Below are 27,583 nucleotides of genomic sequence, written 5' to 3'. Positions count from 1 at the left end.
ATGCGGAGATCTCCTTTCTCTTCAAGCTGGAACAGACTTTAAATCTGTATTTCCAGTTGCAGTAAAATAGTAAACAACCCCAAAATTTTATTAACTGCTAAATTTCCTTATGACAGTCTTTTGGACAAACTCTCCCTCTCTATTCTTTGGGGAACACCCTGCCATCTGTCATTTCTCTAGGCGCGGTTTTGGAGCTCTGTCACTGATTTCTTATTAACATGGACTGCCTGACCATTATCCTGTTTTTCCATCATTCAGCCTTGATCTGCTTGAATGATTTGGATTCATCTGAGAGAGAGAACAATGCTGAAAAAGTAACTGCCCAGAGAGAGGCAGCAAGAACACTCAAACCAAAAGATTTATCTGGGTCTTTCAGTCTTGTAGCTGAATTGACTGAGATCTTTCAAAATGTGATCTGAAAAGCCAGTTGCTGAAAACCCAGCACCTCCTCCTGATGACGATACTGATGATCCTGCTCCTGTCACTCCATCTTCCATGCCATATATACTGTCCGTCTGTACTTAAATTTTGTACATTTGTTCCTGCCGGCATCCCTCTTTATTACATTCATTCTTATGAGAAAAAAATTCTTCATTATGTGTCTTATTGCTTTCACACTATTCAGGAACTTGGTCTCTGCAGAGCGTGGGATATTGATGTACTTGCCTCATATTATTACCTCCAGGCTCAAGTCTACAATAAACTAAACAGAATGAATCTCATTGACTGCAAGGCCAATCAAGATCAAAGTCCTAATATTTACTTAGGTATTTAAGTTCAACATGTTTATCCTAAAAACCTCAGCAAGGTGCTCTCTTGCCTTACACACACTGAAGTGCCTACCTGCCCCTTTCTTCTGGCAATGTCCTCTCCATGAACACAGCTGTTTTGACATATAGTGGGTATCTTCGAAATCAAGTATCTTGCAATCTAGGATCCAGACATTAGTGAACAGGTAAAGATTTAGGACATCATCAAGCTACCCTGACCCGTGGCAATCTCAGGGAATACCCACCTCACACCAGGACACTTTCAAATGAGATTCTGGAGAAGAAACACATTTCCTTGTACCCCACTGTCCAGGAGCCTGGGAGTACACATTTCATCTTTTCTTTTTCTTGTATTTAGGAGAAGGGTCTTAAACCCAAGTTTTCTGCATCCCAGAAGAGACACAGTTGGCCTCACGGATAAGGAACTTCGGTGATACGTGGAAGAGTCAGCTCCCCATCATTTTTGTATCCTTTCTCTCCACTCTTTCCATATTGCCTCTATATTTTGAAGCATGATACCCAAAACTGGACATTACATTGCCGATGAGGCTTTACTAGGCACCAACCGCACTTTCTTGTCTTACACAACACTCTTGCTAAAATCCTGCAAAATGACATTTGGTATTTTCATTACAATCTCACATTGTTGAATGGGGTGAAGCAATGTGATGCCTTTTCTGTGGTAGAGGAGTCAGGTGTACATAGGAACCATATATCCCTCCCTGCCCTGCCACACAGCTTGCCCTCCCTCCAAGTGTGTTGAAACTGTTTGTGAGGCTGCGCAGTAAGCTGCCTCACAGAAACCTAGATTACAAATTCTTTTCCAAAAACCCTAAGCCCTGGATTACAGCACAGCTGCAGAAACTGAGATGGTTTTAATGACACTTGATCCCCTGACAACTCCTTCCCTGCACTACTGCTCTCAGCCGGTCACTCCCCATTTTGTACCGGTGTGTTTGGTGATCTGATAGGGAGCACTATTGCTCTCCAGGGCTCTGTGCCTGACTTATAACCTCCCACCTTTAAAGCCTGCTAATTTTTCCTGCTTTTTTTTTTATATTTGTGCCCAACTTCATGAATATTATGCCCAGTAGAACAACTGCCTTAGTAAATTGTACTGCATCTGCACTTCTCCAGGCTGTTCTCACTTACATACTCTCTATGATAAAATGATATAATACAGACATAATACATTATCCACTTTGCTAATGCACAGGCACATGCATGTGCATGCGCACACACACACAGAGAAACAGGCAATCCAGTTCAGCTCTTGCTATGAGAGTCTCGCACAGCCCAGAGAAGCTTCTGAGAAAGCAGCGGGGTCGTACCCGGCACCAGCAGAGGAGACTTAGTGATGGAAACACAAATTATGCAGACTTAACCACAAAACTATTGCAGATTTCTGTTGAGTTTGGTATGAATATAACAGAAAGCATTTCATCAAGAACACCACTTCCTGAGGATTAATGACAGCTGGGAGTTGATTAATCCCAGTCAGTCATACTTCTCCACAAGTACCCCTCAGAAGTGTTATTTTTATCAAGCAGAAAAAAAGGGCCCAGCATGGAACCTCAACTCTGAAATGCCATAATCCAGACTCAGCTCAGCTGGGATCAAACCAGATAGTCCTGGTTCAAGTGCATCCTGAGGTCTCATCCGGACATCAGCCTCCTACAGTCCAGTCAAACTTCCTTTAATTCAGACAGTGAAAGCCATGCAAGATCCTCTGACTTTGCGGGATTTCTCCATTTCTAGAACAGATCTCAGAAAAAAAAGTTTGCAAGAAGTTGTTGATGTTAGGGATTTTGGTTAAACACTGAAATCGCTGCCCTTATCCTACCCAAACCCAAGCACTGCCTGCTTGCTTCCCCCCCTCACAATAAGCCCGTTTACTGCTCATAGGAAGCAGACTGGACCAAGTGCAGGACTGGAAATAATTAATCTGAATAATTCACCAGCTGTAAAGCCATTAAGAGGGCTGATATTTCTTTCAAACCTGTTTTATACTAGTTGTTAGTCTCCCACTCCTTCCTCTTGGGCGTTGCATTGCTGGCCTCTTCCTGCGTTCCTCCTCCTCGGCTCTTGATGGACTGGCTCAGAGTTTTTCCTCTCTGTCTCCTATCCCACTACCGGACTGCTTTGTTCTTCCCTGTCACTGTGTGCCTGACTACCCAGCTGTCCCTGTCCCCTGTAAGTCCTCACTGCTGGAATATAGCTCATTTTTTACACAAATTTACTCCAGCAAAACAAGACATCCATAAATACTTTTGATGACTGATAGAAAAGTTTATCCATTGCTAAAAAGGGAGCCACTATACCTACACATGTCCCCCTTCTTTACCTCTTTAGCTACTATTTGTCACATTTTGACTACAAAAGATTCTGTGTAAGTGCTAAGTAGAATCAACATTTGAGATCAACAGGGAGACTCTTTTGTGTGTGAATCTGTGGAAAGACCAAATCAGGAACATTCAATTTCATTTTAAATCACAGCTGTGACCAAGTTTCATGTGAACCAATACTTAGAAAAATTGCTTGTCCTTCAAGTTGACCCTGGGAAAAAGCAAAATAGGACTTCTTAATGAAGTAACATACAAAAAAGTGATGGCAAAACCACATAAATAAAAGGTCAGGGAATTAAAACAAGGCAAATGCTGCAGCATATATATATGTGGCTGTTATTCATCTGTGTGAGTACTCGCATACAGACTCTAGTCTGTAAGTAAGTGAGTAAGAATTACTGTTGTCAGGATTAAGATTAAAAAAACTGTGCTGTTTGATCTTTGTTGGCACTACTAGCAAGAATGGGTTTTTTTGGGGGAAAAAAGCAAGTGAGGAATACAGAGATAAAGATCAGAAGGGAGAAAATAATGCATAAATAAAGAAATAATATATCAGGGCAAAAATATTCTTTCATTCATCATGATCCCAGAAACCTGTAGGAGTCAGAACCGAGATCCAGAGTGACTGAAAACTGCAGGAAATCTGAGCATCCCTCTCACTCACGCTTCTCACGGGGAAGGTTTCTGAGCACTGCCCAGCAGGGATCAGAAAATATCAGTGAATGCATATCAGGTGGGGAGGCTAAAGGAAGAGGGGTGAGGAAATAAAGAGAATGAGATGAGTAGAAGAGAAAGGAGGAAAAAAATTGAATTGTGAAAAAGGATCACCAAATAACAATCGCAAAAGCCTGCAATGCCCCTCTGTGCACACACATAAGCCTTTGATTCCTGTGCTGGTAACGTTGCTGTCTCGTGGACAGACTGCCCTTTGCAGAGCGTGGTATGAAAGTGCTCCCCTCAGTGCACCCAACCTGCGGCACTCCTTCGCTCTCTGCCCGAACAGAGGCTGGAAAATCACTGATTCTGCCTTGCTGAACTCAAAGAGCAGCTTCTCCACACTGAGGAAGCACCGGCATGTTTCGAGAATACCCTTTAAAAGCAGACAGTATTAAAACCACCCAGAAGCACGGAGGAATTGCTTTCATCTCGGCACTAATCGCTAAGCAGTACAGGAGAAGAGGATGGGCGGTGTTCATTCATGAATGGGAAAGGAAGGGGAAATTGGACAGAAAAAGGGAAGGAGGAAAGAGAAGGGGAGAGTGAAATAAAGCAAAGTAAAAAAGCAAAGGAAAAACAGAAGTAAAGGAAAGGAGAAAAATAGGAAGCAATGAGAAAAAGTAGTGCTTTTAAGAACAAAAAAACCCCAGAAGCTGAGGGGATCTTCGAGGACGTGGACTTGCACAAGTGCAACTAAAACAGCACAATTAAACTTTAAATTCCATACTTCAGGAGGCCACAGTCTCACACAGAGACAAAAATACACTGAAAACCCTGTGTCTCCTTTAACTCATGCACTTACCTGTGTCAGACACTGCAATACACATACACTGATATTGAGACTCTAACTGTGCATCGAGTTGTGCAAGTCCCCTTCCATGTGTGGAAGTGCACAGTGAGTCTCTCACTGAAAATGCACATTCAAAATTAAAAGTTCTATTTTGGTAGATGCCAGAGGTCAGTGCTAGGAAGACGAAAGCAAGTCCCAATAGTTTTACATGATAAATTAGTCAAACAGCAAGGAGCAAAAGTGTATCACACTGAGTGGATTATAGAAAAACATTATGATTTCCTTTTTGCTCAATACCCAGAGCAGATCTGGGGCTTGGATTCTCGGCATAATTCACAAACCAGCAGCAAGTAGATGGTTGCAAGTTCCCACCTGCAAGCTCTGCTCCAATGCTCTGACTGTTGATGAGAAGTAATACTCACCATGCTAAGCATATCTAAACTCAGGGGAACATCGTGTGAGAGCTGTTTAACTGCTTTGTCATCTTCAACCTCTGAGTAAAAGACCTTGGGAGGAAGATATAGTCAAGCCAGTTAAAGCAACAAAGCAATGCTTCAGAATGACTTAAAAACAAGTGCATTGTTATCACGTTGTGGACAGCATTTGAGCCTATGATCCCCTACATTTTCAAATGCATGAAAAGCTAACGCCCTTTAACATTCCCTTCATATTTGCTAGAAATTTTCAGTATGACCAAAAGACACCATCTTAGAGTGTATACGCTAAACTGACATGAAACACAGCCTAGCTTTCAGGGCAGACTTGAACTGACAACTTCAATTGTGCATCATTTGGCCATGGTCAGCTTGGACAGCTGAAGATTTGTGGGACTGTTCTGCACAAGTTAGGCATTTTACTTCATATAAGGAAGATATTGACATTATGTGACTATGTCATTATAAAAATTGCTGTATCATAAATGTCTCTCTTCATGTCTGTTGCCGCATACAGGAGACCAATGAGCCAGGGAGAATCTGATTTCCTGTGCACAGAGACACTGAGATGCCCGAGGGTCGAAAGTTAACGTGAAGTGAAGATGGTTTGGGTACAGCACTATCAATGCTACGTTTGTCATTGGTTTTATTATCATGCCACACATGAGCTCAAGACTTAAAAATAAACCAGGGCTTGGATGCTTGATCTACTGCATGAACAGTGAAAACTATTTATGATTTCTGACTATAAAGTACTGTAACTGTTTTGAAAAATATTATGACCTATAGAAAAGTCACTTAAACCAGAAGAATTTGCAAGCAGTCAGTGTCCCTTTTCTGGAGTCGATACCAGAACTATAAGCAATACTCCAGTATTCCCTTTGCCAATGCCACACACAGTCCTACTCACTGCACCTCTGTTTTCACACAGAAAAATGGACCCAACTACACACAGAGCCCAGCTGAGACAAGTTCTGGCCACAGCAAGTGCTTCTTGGTGTCCTAGACTACAAGCACTTTCATAACAATAGAAACAACTGTGCAGCTGGGCTGTATTAGTGTCATTTATAAGACCATGAGATGAAGGGGTATGCGTACCAGAATTACTGATTTCAGGGTATTTTCTGTCTTTTAGTGTACATTAATACTAAAGGTAGTCAGGAGTTTTCTGTTCCCACCTTTTTAAAACTGAATTTTGGATTATTTTTGTCTGGAAATTTCAAATCCTTCCACAGAAAATGCTAACAAAAAACAACTCCTATTTGTTTTTTGTTAAAGGGGAAAACAACCAATTCAAGTCAATATCCCACATCTTTGGTGCTAATTCCCCTCTGACTAACTTCTATTTTGGGACTGAGTTTCATTGCCATAGAATACCTGTTAAAGCAATACTTAATAAACATGAATGAATGGCAGATTAGTGCTCATTGTTTTTCTGCTTGCACACTAAAACACAGTATCCAGTTTAGGTTAGCCACTCTGTTTTGCCCAACAGGCAGAAGGGAATCTGGGGGAGGTCCAGAGGGGGTCAGAGCCTTCCCTACAAAATTGCTGGGTGAAACAGGAAAATCACACAACTTCTTTAAGGGGAATTCACCACAGAGGAGGGGGGAATAAAACAAAGTCCCTTTTGATATTTAAGGCTGTGGCTGGGCTTCCAGGGATGCTATGCAGTACAGTATCTATCAAGGGGAGAGACACCATGAAACTCTCCTTCCCCTGTACCTGCTGCCACTCTGGGAAGGTTTAGAGGTGCAGTTTGGAATAGCTATTCCTGCTAAAGCAATCCTCAGGCTGGAAGTATGAGTCAAAAGATCCAAATGGCCCTGAAATCACCATGGATCTCCCTTCACTTGCACAGTGTAATATCGACCTGCTCTGCTCTACAGTTTTATCAGTTGCAGAGAGCGCCGACATCCTTGCGTGAAAACCACAACAGAAAAGCAATCTATATCCACTACAAGCCCTTGGCATCCAACCCAAGTTCCCATCATAGCTTGCTTCTAAAACACGAACTGCTTGTTTCTTAAAGTTACAGTTCAATCCATTCAAGTCCACTGTCCCCTGAACCCTTTCTGGGCAATAGTACTATTTGTTACGAGAGCAGGCTCTCCTGCTTGCTTCGCTGTGCTGCGTGCATGCTCTGAGGCCATGTAGGGCTAATTCTCTACTAACAGCATAAAGGATCACTTACCGTATATCCTGTGATGGTGCTTGCATGCTGCTTTGGCATCCTCCATTGCACGCTGAATGCTGTGCAGTTCAGTGAATCCAGCAGTATATCAAGAGGAGGCACCAGCCTATCTGCTCAAAACGAAATCACATTGTATAAGAAGCCATAGGACAGAAAACCTCTCCTTTAGCCACCTGGCAGGTATGGCTTTGAAGAAGAATAGACACGTGCTGCCCTCTTTAAAAACTGTCAAACATAGTTTGGCATAGGAGGCACCCATTTGCCAACTGGACGCGCTCTCTAGAGAGGTGTGCTGCTTACCGGGGGTTCGCATCAGGGATGTCACCGAGAGGCTACCAAGCCTCGTACAGTCCACTGACTATTATCCACTGCTGCTGTTTCACGTGGGCACCAGTGACACAGCCAGGAGCAGTCTGAGGACTATCAAGAAGGACTACAGAGCCCTGGGAGTGGCGGTAAGGGACTCGGGAGCGCAGGTAGTTTTTTCATCAATCCTGCCGGTCAAAGGGAAGGGCTTTGAAAGGGCCAGTCGAATCTGGCGAGTCAACAAATGGTTACGGGACTGGTGCCACAGCCAGGGGTTCGGCTACTTAGACCATGGGACTCGTTTTGAGAAACCTGGTCTACTGGGGGCTGACGGGGTCCATCTGTCAGAGGAGGGGAAGAGCATCTTCACTCATAGGCTTGCCAAGCTGGTGAAGAGGGCTTTAAAGTAGAGATGCCGGGGGAGGGGAACCTCAATCCATCCCACTCCTACCAGTTTGATGCCAGGGCCAGCAATAGATGCCCAGAGCCTGGAGAAGGAACACAGGTGAACAGGAGAGAATGGTGGGGAATGTGAAGCTCAAGGGCAGCCTGCCTCACGTTCACAAGCCCTGGTCCTCATGGGGGACTTGAACCACCCCGACATCTGTTGGAGGGACAACACGGCAGGGCATAAGCAATCCGGGAGGTTCCTGGAATGCGTCGATGATAACTTCCTTCTCCAAGTGGTAGAGGAGCCAACGAGGAGAGGTGCTATGCTGGACCTTGTTCTCACCAACAAGGAGGGGCCGGTGGGGAATGTGAAGCTCAAGGGCAGCCTGGGCTGTAGCAACCACGAAATGGTGGAGTTCAAGATCCTGAGGGCACCGAGGAGGGCGCACAGCAAGCTCACTACCCTGGACTTCAGGAGAGCAGGCTTTGGCCTCTTCAGGGATCTGCTTGACAGAGTGCCATGGGACAAAGCCCTGGAGGGAAGAGGGGCCCAAGAAAGCTGGGTAATAGTCAAGGATCACCTCCTTCAAGCTCAGGAGCGATGCATCCCAACAAAGAGGAAGTCAGGCAAAAACACCAGGAGGCCTGCATGGATGAACAAGGAGCTCCTGGGCAAACTCCAACACAAAAAGGAAGCCTACAGAGGGTGGAAGCAAGGACAGGTAGCCTGGGAGGAATACAGAGAAATTGTCCGAGCAGCCAGGGATCAGGTTAGGAAAGCTAAAGCCCTGATAGAATTAAATCTGGCCAGGGACGTCAAGGGCAACAAGAAAAGATTCTATAGGTACGTCGGGGATAAAAGGAAGACAAGGGAAAATGTGGGCCCTCTCTGGAATGAAACAGGAGACACGGTTACCCGGGATATGGAGAAGGCAGAGGTACTCAATGACTTTTTTGCCTCGGTCTTCACCGGCAAATGCTCGAGCCTCACCGCCCAAGCCACAGAAGGCAAAGGCGGGGACTGGGAGAATGAAGAGCCGCCCACTGTGGGAGAACATCAGGTGCGAGACCATCTAAGGCACCTGAAGGTGCACAAGTCCATGGGACCCGATGAGATCCATCTGCGGGTCCTGAAGGAACTGGCGGATGAAGTTGCTAAGCCACTATCCATCGTACTTGAGAAGTCGTGGCAGTCAGGGGAAGTTCCCACTGACTGGAAAAGGGGAAACATTGCACCCATTTTTAAAAAGGGAAAAAAGGAAGACCCGGGGAACTACAGGCCAGTCAGTCTCACCTCTGTGCCTGGGAAGATCATGGAGCAGATCCTCCTGGAAGCTATGCTAAGGCACATGGAGGACAGGGAGGTGATTTGAGACAGCCAGCATGGCTTCACCAAGGGCAAGTCCTGCCTGACCAACCTAGTGGCCTTCTAGGATGGAGTGACTACATCAGTGGACACGGGAAGGGCTACAGATGTCGTCTATCTGGACCTCTGTAAGGCCTTTGACACGGTCCCCCCCAACATCCTTCTCTCTAAACTGGAGACGTATGGATTTGATGGCTGGACTGTCCGGTAAAGGGTGAGGAATTGGCTGGATGGTCGCATCCAGAGGGTAGTAGTCAATGGCTCAATGTCCAGATGGAGGTTGGTGATGAGTGGGGTCCCTCAGGGGTCTGTATTGGGACTGGTACTGTTTAATATCTTCATCAATGACATATAGACAGTGGGATCGAGTGCACCCTCAGCAAGTTTGCAGACGACACCAAGCTGAGTGGTACGGTTGACATGCCAGAGGGACGGGATGCCATCCAGAGGGACCTGGACAAGCTCGAGAAGTGGGCCCGTGTGAACCTCATGAGGTTTAACAAGGCCAAGTGCAAGGTCCTGCACCTGGGTCGGGGCAACCCCCAGTATCAATACAGGCTGGGGGATGAAGGGATTGAGAGCAGCCCTGCCGAGAAGGACTTGGGGGTACTGGTGGAGGAAAAGCTGGACATGAGCCAGCAATGTGCGCTCGCAGCCCAGAAGGCCAACCGTATGCTGGGCTGCATCAAAAGAAGCGTGGCCAGCAGGTCGAGGGTGGTGATTCTGCCCCTCTACTCTGCTCTGGTGAGACCCCACCTGGAGTACTGTGTCCAGCTCTGGAGCCCTCAGTACAAGAAAGACAGGGACCTGTTGGAGCGGGTCCAGAAGAGGGTCACAAAAATGATCAGGGGGCTGGAACACCTCTCCTATGAAGGAAGGCTGAGAGAGTTGGGGTTGTTCAGCCTAGAGAAGAGAAGGCTTCGGGGAGACCTTACTGCAGCCTATCAGTACTTAAAGGGGGCTTATAAGAAAGATGGGGACAAACTTTTTAGCAGGGCCTGTTGCGACAGGACAAGGGGGAATGGCTTTAAACTAAAGGGGGGTAGATTTAGACTAGATCTAAGGAAGAAATGTTTTCCGCTGAGGGTGGTGAAGCACTGGAACAGGTTGCCCAGAGAGGTGGTGGATGCCCCCTCCCTGGAAACATTCAAGGTCAGGTTGGACGGGGCTCTGAGCAACCTGATCTAGTTGAAGATGTCCCTGCCCACGGCAGGGGGGTTGGACTAGATGACCTTTAGAGGTCCCTTCGAACCCAAACTATTCTATGATTCTATGATTCTATAGTCCACTACACAGATTTGAATTGGGTGGACCTTTTCCTTCTCCCCCTCTGCCCCCCCAAGGCAGCAGTGGGATACCAGGAGAGAGGGGGCAAGGGGGGACATCCCCTCTCTCAGTGGCAAGGAGCTGTTGATCAGCTCAGGACACTTCATGGACACCTTCAGCCTCACCCTCAATGTCCCCAAGGCTTCACGTCCAACAGCAACACCTGGGTGCGAGGAAAACCAAAACAAAAACATGCTTCCTCCTCAGCCCTTTGCTGCTTTGGCACAGGCTGAGAAACCACCTTCACAGACCACCGAGAGGTCTCCTGATCACCACCAACCTGCGCAACCTCAATTCCTTCACGACAGCTATGGATGGGAAGGGCAATGATTTAAGTAAGACACAAAGTTTAGCCTGATGAGATGAGCACCAAGGACCCTTCAGTTCCTGCCTGCCCCTCTCTGGATGCATGTTACAGCGATGGGATCTCATCTCGCCGTCGTGCTCCCAAACCGACCTTTCAGTGCTGCCACGATCAACTGCGTCTCTCATCAGCTGCAGTGGGAGGAGGGTATTTTTATACAGCTATATTGGTCTCGCAGTACCTATCCATCTCCTTCTCTTCCCATAGTACAGGTTGGCGTTTCAGTACAATGGCTAATTCGACTACTGCAAATAAAAAAGATGGCAGGAAAAGAAAACCCTGAGATCCACGTCTCTAGTACTCTGCACTTACTGTCTGAGAAAGGGGCAGGCGGAGGAGCTTGTCTGCTCTGTAACCCGAGGAAGATTTTAAACACAAATTCTCCAAACCACCATCGTTTGTGCTCTTGAAACCAAACTCATGTAACAAACAACTGCAACAGAGAACTGATTCAAACATTTTAACAGCAACTTCAAATTTTTCAAGGCAACAGTTTTCCTATATTTAGTTTTTTGCATGCTTTTATCTATGAAAATTGTGAGTAAAGGCTAAGAAAACCCTTTTTTTTTCTTTTTTTCCACTAGCTCTGACAAAATATCAAGTGAAAACAAGCTACTGTAAAGGTCATTTTTAGATGTGAAGCAAGCCTACATCAGATTTACATTTGTCACTTCCACCAACATATTTGATTTGAAGCTAAATACAAAACTTAGCAGCTTACAAACTCTGCACAGTATTGATCAACATCAATACCTGAGTAGTTAAAACAAGAGCAGAACTGATATTCTGGTTCTTTTCAAACTGACCCTGCATTTTCCCACCCCTAGGAAACTTTTTGTTTTACGTTTCTTAATTTGAGTGAGCAAATGTGACCAGGCAGGGTCCACACCTCTCAGTTAACACCGATGATTGATTGTTTTCCTGTCCCTTTTATCTATTTATTTCTCTTCAACATTAAAAGAAATCCTGGACAGTGCTAGGTGCAATCATGAAAGGATAAATATATAAACGAGGTTTGAGACCCTAACTTCTTTCACCATTCGGTCCTTATGCCTGAAGCTTCAGCCATTCTTACCTAAAAAAATTCCCAGCAGATTGTCTCCTGGGCAAGGCTGCACAAGGACTGCATGCGATGGGCTCCTCACCAAGAACTTTATATTTTTTTTTCCTTTTATTGTTGAAACAATACAGCAGGGGATAAAAAAAACCAATACACCTTCAGAAAAAGGGACTACCCATTGTACTCTAGAGGTTTGTACCTACACACCCCAAGGATCTTGCTTATCAGTTCAACTTGAAAGAAATTCTGAAAACTAATGCACTATTATAACATCCCCGAGTAGATCTTGTAGCCATAACAGCACATTGCTACACTTATACATTAAGGAGGGAAAACATACTTAGGGCTCTACCTGCATGAAGTGTCCTCGTTCACTGCAATGATCTAGACTGAATTAATGGGAGCAGTCAAAAGAATCACAGTTTGCACTAACAGACTCTTACTCTGTAAACACAAGCCACCAGCCAGATCCCCAGTTTTCCCCCCCAGCCTGTCGCATTTCCCAGACAGTAAAAACAGGGAGCTGCAATCCCCTCCCAGCCACTTTCCAGGCCACCATCAGCACCTCCCTTCCCCTAGCTCCCAGAGAAGAGGCACGGAGGAGCTGAGCATGTCCTAAATGGCTCCTCCTGTAAACAAATAACCACTCAGTGCTTCAGGCAATGCAGTTGAGCAACCCGTAGGCTTTTAAACTTGTTCCTGAGATGCTGGAAACTACACAGGATCCAAAGACAGGGACATCCACACATTTTAACTGCCTGTACAGTACATGGCACAGGTTCAGCCTCCCAGGAAAGTCTCCTGGGGAAGTGCCCGGGATGGTTTGGAGGACAGCACAGCTCAGAGGCCATGTCTGTAAGTCAGTATGGACATCTTTGGGAAGGAAAGGAGTTCAGCTATATGGATGAGAGCCAAACCATGCCATGCTACTTGCTCTCTGAGCCCTCACCCATTTTCTTTATTAGCGTAGACTTAGTCTCATGGATCCCTGCTTTGTTCAGGGGCTCTGAGCACAGCAGAGAGTACTACCTCTCGTGCTCGCCTCCTGCCCTGCATTCAGAAGCAGTAGCTAGACCATACACCACCAAGTACCACCCACTACTGAAAGGAGAGGCAGGGAAGAGCAGCCAGGGCTGAGGTATCAGTGTCTTAGAAACAACAGCTCTACTTAGGCAGCATTTCACATTCAGAAAACACCTTTCCAATCTTCACAATACCCAGTGAGGTAGATTAGTATTAGAGCTGCAACAGTAGTAAAGGAAAAAAGATACCCCCCCTAAACATTCACTCTAACATATTCGTGCCTGCCTTGTATTACTTTTCTGGGGAGGCTCTATGAGACAAGTTTGCTGGGAGGCATAGTTGATGAAATAACAAATTTTACCAAACAATGACAAATACTCATTTAAGGAAGGCTTCAAATTCATATTCTGAATGCACTGTAGGCCAATAAAATTATTTACAGAAAGTATTTGGTGAATAATTTGGAACAAAAAATAAATTTGAAAAAAAATGTAATCCATTTGCAGACTATCTGCAAACAGAGAGGCAACATCTGTTTAATAAGGAGCCGCACCATGAATTATTCACCCAGCCCTACTAAACACTACTATCTCCAGTTTGCAGATGATGAAAGAGACACAGAGAGCCAAACACTGACCTCAATTACACCGGCCTATTACTTGTTACTGGAGGAGTAAGTCCTAACTCACGCCAGGGAAAATGAGAGCAAGGAGCCGGAGAGGTCTTTATTTCCATCCTCCTTGTTTAATTCTCCCTAAAAGTCAGGGAATTTCCCTAATACAACAAAGACAGTGGCAGGAGGTGTGCCATCAGCACCTAGCACTGTCTTTGCGAGCAGCCTCGGCCAATGCTCTGCGGTCAAACAATGGTTTGGGGAGTGTGTAGGATCTGATCACCACGCCACTGCATCCTGCCCTCCCTGTGACAAAACAGCGTGACAAGCAGGCATGTGGCGCTCGCCCTGCCGGGGACCACGCTGCCTCCTGATTAAACCAGGAACCAAGAGGAAAAGGAAAACCTAAGCGAGCCCTGCCCTGCAAACAAAGTTATTTCTTGGGGACAATAGAGGGCAAGGCAGAGAGGAGCATCTCATGTGGTGTGGCTGTCCCCACAGTCCTCCACTGTCACCACTCCTGACCTTGCAGCTTATTGATGTGCATCTAGGGATTCAGAGTCACTTCTGGTTGACAGAGTCCGAATTTCACACAACCCGGCAGAAAGCAAAGAATGTCCATTTTTGGACTGAACTTACCCTTCGCAACCATGACAAAGTAACTGCGGGATCTGACACAAGCAATGTTTATGCCACTGAGATGCAGGAGATGTCACAGCTTTGGAACAGTCATGCTGCAGCATTATATCAAAGCGGTTTGTCAGCTGATCACAACTGTTGCAATACATATTGCTGCTTTACTAACAAATTATTTTGAGATAAATGTGTGCTTGAGGTATTTTGCAAGATTTTACAAAACATCATGTATTAAGCACACTAAAAATGGATATTAAAACTGGTCTAAAAATTTATGTCTTTATGATACAAAGGTCACGCTTACATTATAAAAAATAAAAATAGTTTTCAAGGGTAAAACTCTGGGTATTTGTAGTTCCTCCTACAATTCAGGTCAGAAATATCTCTCTCCTCAAAATTCAGCATGAAATCTCTGTTAATCTGGTAGCACCATGCACAGTGCAAAACCACAACAGAGCCTACTCCCCTCTGCAGCCTGCTGGATGAGAACCTGCAAACAAGGGAGGTGCAATATATCTACTACTTGTATATGCTCTGAAGATCTGCCTCAGTGATGATCCCACCTGCAAATGTCCTCTGCAGTTGGATCCTGTGAATATCTAAGAAGGCATGGAGATTAGCCCTGATCATAAAGAACAAGGAAACAATTTATATAAACATAAAATTAAACACATTCTGTACAAATACAGTCATTCTCCTTTCTGGTCTGTCAGGCACAGAAAGTTTGATATTGTCCAAAATGCTTTGATGAAACTGGTAATGGAAGCAATGACTTTGGTCCCATGCAAAGAAGCCATTAATCAAGGGGAACACTCACGTGGGCTTGGACCCACGTGATGTTTTTCTGAGGCAGTATATAGCATCTGTTATCTTCTCCAGGTACATTTGAGGTGACGGTCATCAGGGTATTTATAGCCCAAGGGAGAGGAATGAAGGAGACAAAGCTCAGAACTTAAGCTACAGTGCAACACAGCAAATCCCATTAAAAATGAACAGGCACAACGTCAGTGGTGACTTTGTCACGGTTTTTCCTGCTTTGCCTTGGCCCTGCAGATTGCAGAAGAGAAGGGCAGAGGTGGGAAGCTCTGTTCCCCACCCCGCACTCCTCCCCGGAGCAAGGCTCTGCTCCTGGGAAGGCTCCAACTCTGCAGAGAAGGGCGGGAGAAAGGAGGTTTTCCCCAGAGGGGAGCTCTGCATGGTGCATAGTGACCCATCCTTCCAGGTGTGAGAAGGAAAAGCAGAAACTGATTTTTTTAAATAATTTTTTTAAGAGATAGATATAGAAAAAAAATTCTAGCTGTGGATGGTTACACACTGGAACCGCTTTTGGGGAATTCCTGATGCTGAAGGTTATTAAAAGCAGGGTAGACCTTTATCTCTGAGCAAAGGTCTAGTTTATACTTGTCCTGCCTTTGTCAAGAGGAACAGACAGGGCAATCTCTGGATAACTCTTACAGGCTTGTGTCTTTGATAATTACAGATCAGAGGCCAGTCTGACTAACACAACTGCATAAACTGTACCTGCATCTGAGATACTTGGTGAAATATTTCTCCTAATGGAAATACTTTTCATTTCCAGTATAAATGTAGTATAGATGCCTTTAAAAAGCCCCATCAAGACACTCCGGCTGCATAACCTCAGGTGCATTCCTGGAAGCCCGAGTCAAAATCTAGCATTCACGCCCCTAAAACCAGGCTTGCACTTTGGCTGTCAAAGCTCCAGTGCTGGTGCATGGCTGCCCTAATTCCTGATGTCTCTGCAGCATATTGGCCTGGCAGAGGAAAATGATAGCCAGGTCCCTATTCCTGGAGAAGGGGCTGCACTGAGGCTCACCTCTCTGTGCTCCAGCCTACAGGCTGCTTGAGCATGGAGCTCAAGATTTTTCCTGACTTGGGATTTCCTGGCTTGAGATCAGACCTGCCTTGTCCCTGCAGATGTGTCCAGTGTCCAGAGGGCTGCAGCTGGCCCTGCCTGCTGCCAGGGCCCTGCCTGCCCTGCCGCTGCCTGCCTTCTCATCAGCTACTTCACCAGTTTTTAAATAACTAAAAACAATAAATAAAAATAAATAATAAATAAATTAAAAAAAAAGTCTCTGGGAGGTTTAACATAAGTGTTAGAAAGTAGCTGAAAACAAGCAACAGCATGTTAGCATGCCTGTGCAATAGACTTTAATAATCAGTAGGATGGCCTGGATAAGAACCAGCATGCCAAGCACATCCCCTGATATCCCCTCTGACCCCATCTCCCTCCATGAGTTTCTATACTGGGACTACACTGGGAACAGCAATCAATTAAAAAGCCACTCAGCTGATGAGCAGCAGCAGCAAGCAGCAGCAGCTTTCCAGCCAGGCACCTCAGTGGGTTTGCACATGCTGCCTGGGTGAGACAGACCTGGTGAGCCACAGAGGAAACTGCACCCAAGACAAACTGTGTCATCCAGAGGTGTAGTTTCATCCTACCAATGAGCAAAAGCAGCAGCTCACTGCCAGTAGCAAGGGCAAGGTCTCACGCCTTCTCCTGCCCTGCCACCTCCCCACTCCTCCATCCCTCTCCCTTCACATATTTACCTCCACCTTCTTACCCCAGGGCTTCTCCCTCCCCTTTTACACTGATTTGGGTGTCATGTAAGAGAATTCAACCCACTTCCACTAGAAGAAAAAAAAAAAAAGGCTGTTCTCTTTTCTCTTGTGGGTTATGCATCTGAGGTGTTAGGAAGCACGAACATCGGAGAAGCTCCACAAAACATGGCACTCCAAACTCTACTGGAAGCAGAAACAGGAAAACATTAACGAAGTTGATCACACAGTGCTTAAAGTTTATAACTGAGTCTTAGGCATTGTTGGTGAAAATAAACTCTACTAAGTAGGCTATTACTGTTCTGAAATGAAATAATAAAAATAAGGATAAAAGTCAGCCTGCTACATTTTCTGAGCATTTATAACATGGGTAAAATACATAAGAGAAGCACATATCAAAACTTTGTATTTATTATCAAAAAATACAGCTTCATTATATATATAAAATATATATATAAATAAAAAGGCCAGTTAAGCTATAAAAATGTCAAATAAATAACTTGAAATTTTCTTTTCCCATCAATCAATATCACTTAAGGGTATATTTTTCAGGTGTTCTCTATCCAAAGCTTATTATCTTCAATGGGAACCATGGCAAAATTGCTCATGCTACTTGAAAAATGCTCTCCTTGATGTTTCTTAATCACTTTGCTTTATCTACTACAAATTTCTCTCTCGCTGATACGCAATACAAAACTGAACTAGAAGAAATAGTTTACTTGGTATAAGAAACAAAATTCAAGGGGAGCTTCTGGAAAAGTGGTAATATGTCAGATAGAAAAACCTCCATGTCTCTCTTGTACTGGGCAGCCCAGAACTGGACCCAGTACTCCAGATGTGTCTCACCAATGCTGAGTAGAGAGGAAGGATCACCTCCCTTGACCTGCTGGCAACACTCCTCCTAATGCAGCCCAGGATGCTGCTGGCCTTCTTTGCTGCAAGGGCACATCCACCAGGGCTGCCACTGCACAGTGATCCTAACCTGACTGGAGAAATCAGCTCAATTGCAACTGTGATTTTATTAAAGGCTAATGAATGCCAGGTCAGGGAGGAAATCTGGCATTTTCTCAAGGAGCAGGAAATTCTTCTCCAACTCAGGTCATCCATAAGAAACAGGATAATTTCACTACCTTCTGCAGTCAGCAAGTCTCTCCATTCACCAGCAGTATCAGCAAAAACCATGGAGGAAATTCTTTGTGTCTATTGACTGAAATAGATGTGTTTTTTAAACATGAATCCCTGCACTAATGTAGTGTGGGACACAGCTGTGTATCCAAAGAGCCAGTAACAAGCAGTAGGATGTGAAAGCTGGGAGAATGACTGGGAGGGATGAAACCTTCTTTGCTGCAAGAGAAATATATCTCAGTGTAAGTAGAGACCAACTACGTAAGGGAACAAATAGCGAATGACCCAGGCACAGTTACGATGTCCACAAAGCTAATATCTAACACTCCCTAATCCTCTCAAAGCATTCCCCGCTCCACTGGCATGTTAGCTTCTGCAGCTTGCAGAGTCCAATCCTTTGGCACCAACCCTTACCAGGGTTGCCTCACCATGCAAGCCATACCCTTCTGTTGACATCAGCTGGTTCAAACGGCTCTTTCTTTTCCCCTTTCTGCCCATTTTAGGTGCTGTCTAGTCCTTTTTCCAGCAGTGACTTTCTTCCCCTCATATTCTGCAGGTTTCTTCTTTCATCCTCCCTATGATCACATCTTACGCCTCCACAGAGGTAAATGGCTTGAACGCTCTCACCTCAGCCTACTAAGTCCATTAGCATATATATGGAGAGAGTTGCAATTCTTGACTGTATAGTTCACCATATCATAGCACTGCCATTATGACTGTTCAATTAAGATGAAAACAGTAGCAACCCGCACGCAATGGGTTCATGTGGGAATGGGAACATCATGAAATGGGAACGGGAATTAAAAATGCCAGCAGGACATTGGTCTCTGTGTGCATGGCTGGAGTACCAGCTGCAATGCCACCATCTTTGTAAATAGTCATCTTCATAAAAAGCCTGCTTATTTTTAGAAACATGTTGCCTTCTCCTGTGATTATCTAGAAAGCAGAATATGAAACAGCTGAAACATTTCTGTTTCAAGTAACAAATTCTGGCTTGTGCTATCTAATTAAACCACAAAAGTTTTGGTCCTAGACACTTTCCATTTGCAGTTTGACAGGTTTTGTTCATGTTTTTTCTTAAAATAATCTTCTAGTTGAAATTTCTCATGCATGAAAGAATTTAACTTGAGTGAAATTCTCTATAATCTTTACGCTTAGGATTTTTTCAGAAGATTTTTTGAGCTCAGCAACACAAAGCCAGTCTTGGTTTAAAACTTTATACGTGCAATAATGCCTCTAACACATCAGAAGAATCGTAATGATTTTTTTATTTGAAAGCAGCATGCTCAACATTCACGAGATGCTAATTTTTACTCACTTTAGAAAGACGATTCAAATTGCAAGTTCCAAATGTACACAGGTGTTGATATTTGACTGTACCATCATTTTCACAGGTGCCAGCAATTTTAAATTACTTTAAAAATCAAAAGAGGTGTGAAGAATAATTTGGCTTGGGATTCTTACAGCCTCGGATATCTTTGTGAGTTACACCAGTCTGACTGTCCTCTGAGGACACAGGGAAAGTCAGAACTGCTTGGTGTCCCCTTCTCAGAACAACTGCCCTTAACACAACTGTTATCTGCACTGTTATTTAAAAAGTGTTTATTAACAATAAGGTAAATTGAAAGACACCCTATCACCACTTGGTGATACACACAGAAAGCCAGGTGCAGAATATGTTAGCACCTGCATATGGTTTATCTCTTCTAGGTCTAAAAATTATCCAGGATAACTTTTGCCAATGCTTGAATGAAAGATCTTTTTAAGAAAACAAAGCCGGTGTATTTTGACTATCCAATTACATGGCCAGCAAGTCACTAACAGAAGAAACAGTTTCTCCCATGGCCCAATAGCTGTCTTCTTCCTTTTGGATAAAAGGCTCCCTGGGTCAATATTGTGTGGATTTCTCTTTCATTGGAGGCCAAAATCCTGAGGAGCTTTCCTCATGAGTAGTCCTTACTCCTGGGTGTAGTTACACTGCACTCAGTAGAAGAACTGGTGTGAACTCTGTAATTCACGCTATACACCTCTCACCTGGAGAGTTTTATGGATCACCACACACCGTATCATTAGCTAGGTTTGAGTTAGTTACCTGGTTTTGACTGAGCTTTCCCCCTAAGCCTCTAATTTTCAGTGGCTTATGCCCTCCTGAAACAGTTACTTTCAAAGATGAATTCGTCTGTGCTTGTTCTCAGATCAGCAACTCTGAAAAGTCTGAAAAAATAATGTTCATCTTTTGCTGTGGTTTGGATGTTCACATTAAGGAATTGTGGGGGGTTTGTTTTATATGAAAGAACTAATTTGGTTTTCATGTGTAAGCATCTTTACTAAAAATAAAAAATAAAAGGAAATCAAATCTTGCCTATTCTTACCCAAAAGTATTTCCTTTCAGTTGGAATTAATTGTGAAGAACAGGTTTTGGGTTTTGTTGGGGGTTTTTTTGGTTTGTTTTTTTTTTCAGATAGATCATTTGTTTGCACAGAAAAACATTAGGAAATTTGATTCAAGATCACATAGCTAACAGTCTCCCATGTGCCTGTGGTTTAGAAAGTCCTTTATTACATGATCACAGACCATTGCAGCATGTTCACCAAGAAACATGGCACCAAATTGTACACTCTTTAATATATGAAATTATAAAGTCTGCAAAGACCTCTTCATGGTAATTTACTCAGATTACAGGCATCTTTGATATATTTTAATAACTTTTTCATATGAGAAACTTTCTATAACCATTTATTTTAGTGTTTCACTTCATGTGTGGCAGAAAAGCTGTGAAAAGGTCCTATCAGTCCTGTTTTGAGTCTCTATCATGAAGCAACAATGTTAGTCACCTTTTTTTTTTATTTATTATTTTTAGTAAGACTACATTAAAGGGATATAAGCAAAACCAGGCATAAGGTTGAGTCCCAATATAAGTTTGATCTGAGGAATGGGAACTCCCCAGCTAATTGATGAGTTCATGGGGCACTGAAAAGACCTCATCCACTGAAATTTACTGTTTTAAGACAACAGGGTACTCTCCTGCTCCTCAGGATGTCTTTTGGGTGACCGATACTCAGAATCCCTGCCATTAAGTTTAAGAATGTGAATCTGAACGTTGGATGTGCTTGCTCATAATGAGCTATGCACAGTATACAGCGTGCCCTGTCTAGTCCAGTGTCACTGTGTATCTTCCAGAGAAAGAGAGGGGTTTTTTTCTGCAAGGCACACTTGAAGATATGGAGGCATTCACCTACATATTATTACTAAGGTAATGCCTAGCAGCCTTGACTAAAATTGGGGTACAGCTGTGTTGAGCACTGTACAGAAGTCATATTACTGTCTAATGTGGCATGGTTGGAAAAGGATAAAAGTGCAAAACCACTCCAACCCCATTTTGAAAACTGAAAGTCTAGCCTGGGAAGGACTGGCAAACCCTCAAAAAAAGTCTCTGACAGCCTCAGGACAGAAGGATTTCCCAAGGCTCACTCTAGTGCCTTAACTCCAAAACAACCCCTCTTCTCTAAAGCATCACTGGGAATCCCAATGTCTGGTACAGGTATAATTTCACCAGTTTTTAAACATTTCTTGGCTAATTTTACCTTTCTGAACACTGGCGAAAGTCTGCATAGCAGTTTTGGAGGGGGCATTGGCAAAATGGTGCCCAAGAAAAACATTTACCAAAAGTTTCCTTTTACAGAGGAAGATAGCGATTTCAGGATGGAAAGGATGGAACACGTTTTGCTGCGAATAAGACGAACTAAAATCAGAAAACATACTTCAAAATGAGTGATTAACAGTGACATACCAAATAACATACTCAAGTGAAATAATTTAGTGCATTCCCATTGCTGCCCCAGAGGATATTAGGGGAATGCTCGTATCTATGCAAGGTGGTGATGGGATTTATCAGCGTTAGCAGGATTTACCAGAGTACGGGCCCCAGAGTTATGATGGCAAGTCCAATCAAAATGAAAATGTCACACAACATTGTGAAACAACTTACACCCAAATGCGATAAACAACAACAAATACATATATAATTAGTGCTCGGTTGATTTTATTGGTGTTGAAGACATCGACCAGTGTAGTCTGATAGCGTGCGTTTTGGCCTATGTCTGAAACAATAAAAGAATTATATTAATCTTCCCCCAAATAAATTATTCACATCTTCTTTATTAGTTTTACCTCACAGATATGCACCATCTCTGACAGCTCTGCAGCCCTCGTGTTAGGAATCATTCAGCTTTGGACTCATTCCTTTTCTCAGACACTTCAAATTCAGCAGCAGATCAACCTCATCCTTGCACACTTTACATGCGAGATTTATTATGACAGTGAATTACAACTCATTCTATTGTTGTTCCAAAAAAAAAAAGTAATATTTAAAAAACTAAAATAAGCACCTTCTTTGCCAAAGACTGCTACATTTTCCATATCTGTAGGCCTGATTTTCAAGGTAGCTTGACCTATTCTGATACTTAAATAGGGCTAGTCTTTCAAAAGTGTTCCATATCCAACAGCTCTTATTATAGCCAGATTTTCTAAAGAATTCAAGTATCGCAATGCCAAGTTCTTTGGAAAAAATTCATTTACTGTAGTGTTGACCAGGGAGCTGGGCTCTTTCAAAAATCTGGCCCTGATATTGAGTGCTACACTCTTGTAAAGTCTTCAGACTTTAATGGGTCTGATTCCTCCAGCATTTACACATGAAGTCAGTTATGTCTACCATTATGGACATTTGGGAAATAGATACGATTCAAGCCCAATTCTTTGTTTATATTAGTTGGCAAGCATAATATATAAAAAAGGATTCCTAAGCATCAGATATGAATGTTTTATTTTCTCCATGCAGACCAACTCAACAGTTTTAATATTTCACAGGGCGTTGGAACTTTACACTCTGATACTAAAAAAGTAATGCAATATAGTGCAACAAGTTCATGCCATGAACATCCATGGGAAATCAGCTAAGTGGTCAGCTCTTTCCCCTATAATTCTCTAAAATCATAGAACCATTAAAATTCAATATTATTATGTTTATATTAGTAGTAGTATTACACATTGGGGGCTAGGTTTACGTTCTCCAGCCTTCAACCAGTTGACCGAAACTTGAAACAGAAGTGGCAAAAATCTGTGTCTTTGCAGAAGGCAAAAGCAAGAAAACAATTTGAAAGCAGCAGCATGAGTGCCAACTTCTGAGGGTACAAGATTTAGAGAATCCCAGCCTAATCTGTTCCCAACTGCACTATTCACCACACGGTGTCTAAGGATTTGTTTTAAGCCCTTCCCAAAGTGTCTGTCATCCATTTCCTTGTCTCCAGCGAATGTATCATGTAACTGTAAATAAATGTTCAAACGAGTTTAGCAGTCATCAGGATGTTTCGAATTTGAGCATGACAGCTTTTTTTCCTGAAGTTTAATTTAACAAGTTGCATTTGAAGCCATTTTACTATATATTTTATTTTTAACTTCACAGGCAGATTTCTCACTCTGTTGCTTTCTTGGGATTACAAAATTGATCTTTGTAAGCTGAGCCCTGAATGAAAAACTTGGAAAAATGGAGCTGCATTTGACTATCTTTTTTCTTTTGTCCCACAGGACCTCCCAGTCAGCTCCCATTATTGAAGATGAACTGGTTTTATCACTTCTCTCTCAATACAACCTTTTGCTTTCACCTCAGTTACAATTCCTGTACGAGTCCCACTTCTATTGCTATTAAAAGGGCAAAGTGAAAGGAAAAAAAAATCTTAAAGAACTTTTTACTGTCTTATCTCTTCTTCACCCACTACTTTTGGATGTGTGAATAAATTATAGTTCCTTTTCACTCTTAACTGCCCAGCATGTGATATGCTGCAGAACAAGGCAGAGATGTGAGCTACCTGGAACTATACCTGTTCTCAGTGTTTTGACAGCAACATTTCACAGTAGGGACCCAGCCACGGGAGTCTTGGAAGCCCGCAATTCCAATAGCCCTTGACAGAATGCAGATGGGATTTAAATTATATACTGCTGCACACAAACTCTCTGGGGGATTTCCCTCTTTAAATCTTGCTACAAGTGAATTTTCAAATCTTTGCACAGATTTTGAAAAAATTGTTCCCATATAAAACTGGCTACTTCTTATACAGCAAAGAAATAGAAAAGGAATGACTGAATCAGTCAGTGAACCTGAAATAACATGTTATAAAAAAATGAACATAAAATGTGTAGCTAACAAAAGTAAGGTAACACAATGTTAGCATATTAATTTATCTCCACCACAGTACTACAAATAATTTGTTTCCAAGTTTTAAAATGTTTTCATTCAATGCACAGGAATACATTTCCACTAGGTCTGTCATTCTGCTGTGATTAGGGGAAACAAGTATGCCAGTATGGTAGAGGAATCTTTAAAAATATTTACACATTTCCATCCCCAACTTCACATATTTTAATGCAAGCTACTAATCATCTCATTCACAACTACTGTCTATCTAATTTCCTCAAGTACTTAATGGTAGCTATTATGATAACCAAGGATCATGGGACTAGATCCTTAAGAGACAAGGTCAGACCAGTAAAATTAGCCATCTGTCCAGTAAGGGCTTTAAGCTCAGGCTGTATTTAAGTATTAAGTTTCCAACTGTACAGGCATTTTTTTTTTCTCACAAGAGCAAGAGAATGCACAATATTGATTCTAAAAAACAGCAATACAAATCTTTTAACACTGTGGAATATATACAAAAAGGGTCTGATCCTGCAAACACTTTGTCAGCTGAGGCAAAATTTACTAAACTTGTTATATTTTCTGTTGATCTGATCCCGGTGAAGTCAGTGATAAAAATCGGGGTTGGCCTCAAAGACTCTAAGGATAGTGTCAGTGTTTGAGACAGTCTTGGGCATCAGTATTTTCTCTTAGCACCACAATTTTTAAGTTATGCAGAATGTCAAACTTCACCATGCACTGTGTCCCATCTCACCATTTACATTTTACCTTACTGTTTCATAAGCTGCTCAGAGTCCAGGTTTTTAACTTTCAACCACTAAGGACCATGTACCACCTTGATCGACATGCAAAACCCCGCCAACAGCAGTGGGAACTCTCCCGCAGGTCACTGTTAACATTCAGCCAGACAGAAGCAGGACCTTGAAGCACCCCACGTCATGCTTGGTACAGAATAACCAAAGTTTTTAAATTAAATTATTGCTTCCCTAGCTATTTTCTTTCACATTTACTACTCTATGTCTTACATTATTCACTACTATACAAATAAATGTCACAGCCAAAGCACAGCCTTGCTGACAGAAAACCTCTGACTGGCACAGAGGTTCACCTGGCTCCTAACTCTGCTCACGCAGCACCACAGGTTGCAGGCTCCAGGGAAAATGGATAATTTTTTTGCCAATTACTTCTGCAGTAGCTGTCGGGTCTTGGTCTGTAACTCGAGTGAACCCATCGGCATTGGGTGGAAAATGCCAGACAAAATGGATCTTACACTGATTCTGCAACTTCACCGCTTCCAATGGCACATTCCCTGACATTGCCTGGGCATCCTCTCCCACCCGCGGGTGGGAGGACAAAGCAGGGGCTTGCAGGGAAGGGCGGGGAGCGGCGCTCGCCCGGTCGGGCACCCCGGCCGCCCCCGCTGTGGGCTCGGTCCGTCCTGAGCTCACGGACAAGTTCATTTCACATGACAGCGCCACGACCTGACCCCAAACGCCAGCAGCCGCCCGAGAAGCGGCCGGCGGCGGGCACTGCCCCGCCACCGCTGCCCGGCCGGCGGAGCTCCCACTCGGCCCCGCTGGCGTCTCCCCCCTGCAGCAAACGCCAGTTTTAAAGGGACGCGAAACTTTGCTTGGTGCAAGCGCGGCACTGAAAGGGCATCTCCCCACCCTGGGAACAGCCCGCGCACCCGCCGGGCACCGCCGCCCGCCCTACTTTGCCGGTGGGGGATGCTCCTCCGCGGCGCCGCCGCGCACCCGATGCACGAAGCCAGGAGCAGCAGCGAGGCGAGGCGGCAGCAGTGGCGGTGGCAGCGGCCCGGCACCTCCATGTGCGCCGCGTTCCCCCGCCGCCGCCCGAGCGGGGGAGGTGGGGGCCGGTGGCCGCGAGCGAGGGGCGCCCCTCTGGGCGGTAGCTGGACGGGGAGCGGGGCTGGGGCTGGCGCGGAGCGGCGGGGCTTTTACCCGCGCCGGGCAGGGACGGGGAGGGAAGGGGGGAGGAGGCTGGGCCCGGCCCTTTGATGGGATTACCGCCGCCCGTGGGGCAGCCGTGGCGGCGCTGGGTACGGCTCGGCACCTCCCCCACCGGTCGCCGCCGCCGCCCGCCGCTCCGCAGCCCCCAGCCCCGACCCGGCCCTGATCGAGGGGTCGGGGCGTTCCCTGCCGGGTGACCCCCGTGCCGGCGATGCCTCCTCAGCAGGCCGGCCCTGCCCGCGGCTTCTCCGCCGAGGCACCCTCGGCCCTGCGGGGGAGACACTCGGGGACCCCCCCCGGGCACCTTGGGGCCGTGTGTCACCCTTTCCTCAGCGAGGACCCCTCAGGGCGCAGCCCGGCCTCCCCCAGCCCAGCCCTGCCCTCTGCCTGCGCCTGCGGGGTGCTGGGATGTCCTCGGTCCCCTCCCGTCCTGCGGGACCCCAGCTCGGCTTCTCTTCTCCCCAGGGGGCATCGGCATTGACACTTGGATTCACGGTTTCTTCTTTTTTTCCCTGGTTTCCCTGGGAGGGACGGGGCTGAAGTGGTAGCCAAGTCCTGGGGAGAAGGCAAAGCTAGGGAGAGGATTTGGTGAGGAAGTTGTTGCTGAGTTAAGAGGATAAATTAAGTTTAATACACCCAGATGGAAGCTGAGACCTATCCAGCCACTCAGACTAATATAGAAACCCCTGTGGAGATTAGAGGGGATGGGGAGGGGTCAGGGAGGAAGGCAAGGGGAAATCGTGGAGTTCAAGGAACCCACAAAAAACCAGGAATGAGCAAGAAGAAGCCCAAAGCATCCTTTCAGTGCAATATAGCGTTGGTGGGACAAAAGACCAAATCCATTTAGTGCAGTATTCTGTCTTTGAAATTTAACAGACAGAGGAAGGTACAAGAAACTTCGCATTAGGTAGACGCGGGATTATCTGCCCTCTCCTTTAGGTTTCATCCTAGTCTCAGTTAGTTAGAGATCAGTTTAAACCCTGAAACATCAGAGTTGCTATGTCTTGAGAATTTGTGTGGACTTTGTTTTGGAAATGAGCTTCATTTGTTTGTTTTGCTGTTCACTTTGATAACTTTGAGTGGTTTTGATGTCCATATAAATTATGTATGTTTATACAGTCCCTTTTTGAATTTTATTAAATTTGTAACACTGATACTCTCTTCAATGAGTTCCAGGCTCTAATTTTATGATATGTGGGGAAAAAACAGGAGATCAGAAGAAAAGCTATGTCTCTGTGGGAACAAAGCTGAGACAGGAAAATAAGGAAAGCTGTACCCTTTTGGGATACGAGAGAAGACAAGGAAATGGTGATGAAGTCCATTTGAACAAAAGATCAGAGGAAGGGAGTTGGAGCCCATATCCTGCAAAATCACTGTAAGAACCTCA

The 27,583-nt window shown here is 44.5% G+C and overlaps 1 protein-coding gene across 1 annotated transcript in view; it reads right to left on the bottom strand.

The window, feature by feature from the left end:
• LOC143171953 (pikachurin-like) overlaps positions 1-26,054 on the bottom strand; it is a 124,531-nt gene extending 98,477 nt beyond the window's left edge. Inside the window, 4 exon segments of the mRNA XM_076361139.1 lie at positions 3,296-3,326; positions 5,045-5,128; positions 7,251-7,360; positions 25,940-26,054. Coding sequence (XP_076217254.1) covers positions 3,296-3,326; positions 5,045-5,128; positions 7,251-7,360; positions 25,940-26,054 — 340 coding nt within the window.
• Positions 26,055-27,583: the final 1,529 nt, after the last annotated feature.

Source organism: Aptenodytes patagonicus, chromosome W (assembly GCF_965638725.1).
Source record: "Aptenodytes patagonicus chromosome W, bAptPat1.pri.cur, whole genome shotgun sequence".
NCBI classification, from domain to species: domain Eukaryota; kingdom Metazoa; phylum Chordata; class Aves; order Sphenisciformes; family Spheniscidae; genus Aptenodytes; species Aptenodytes patagonicus.
The sequence above is the reverse complement of the archived record's forward strand: the minus strand, read 5'-3'. Positions and strand labels throughout refer to the sequence as shown.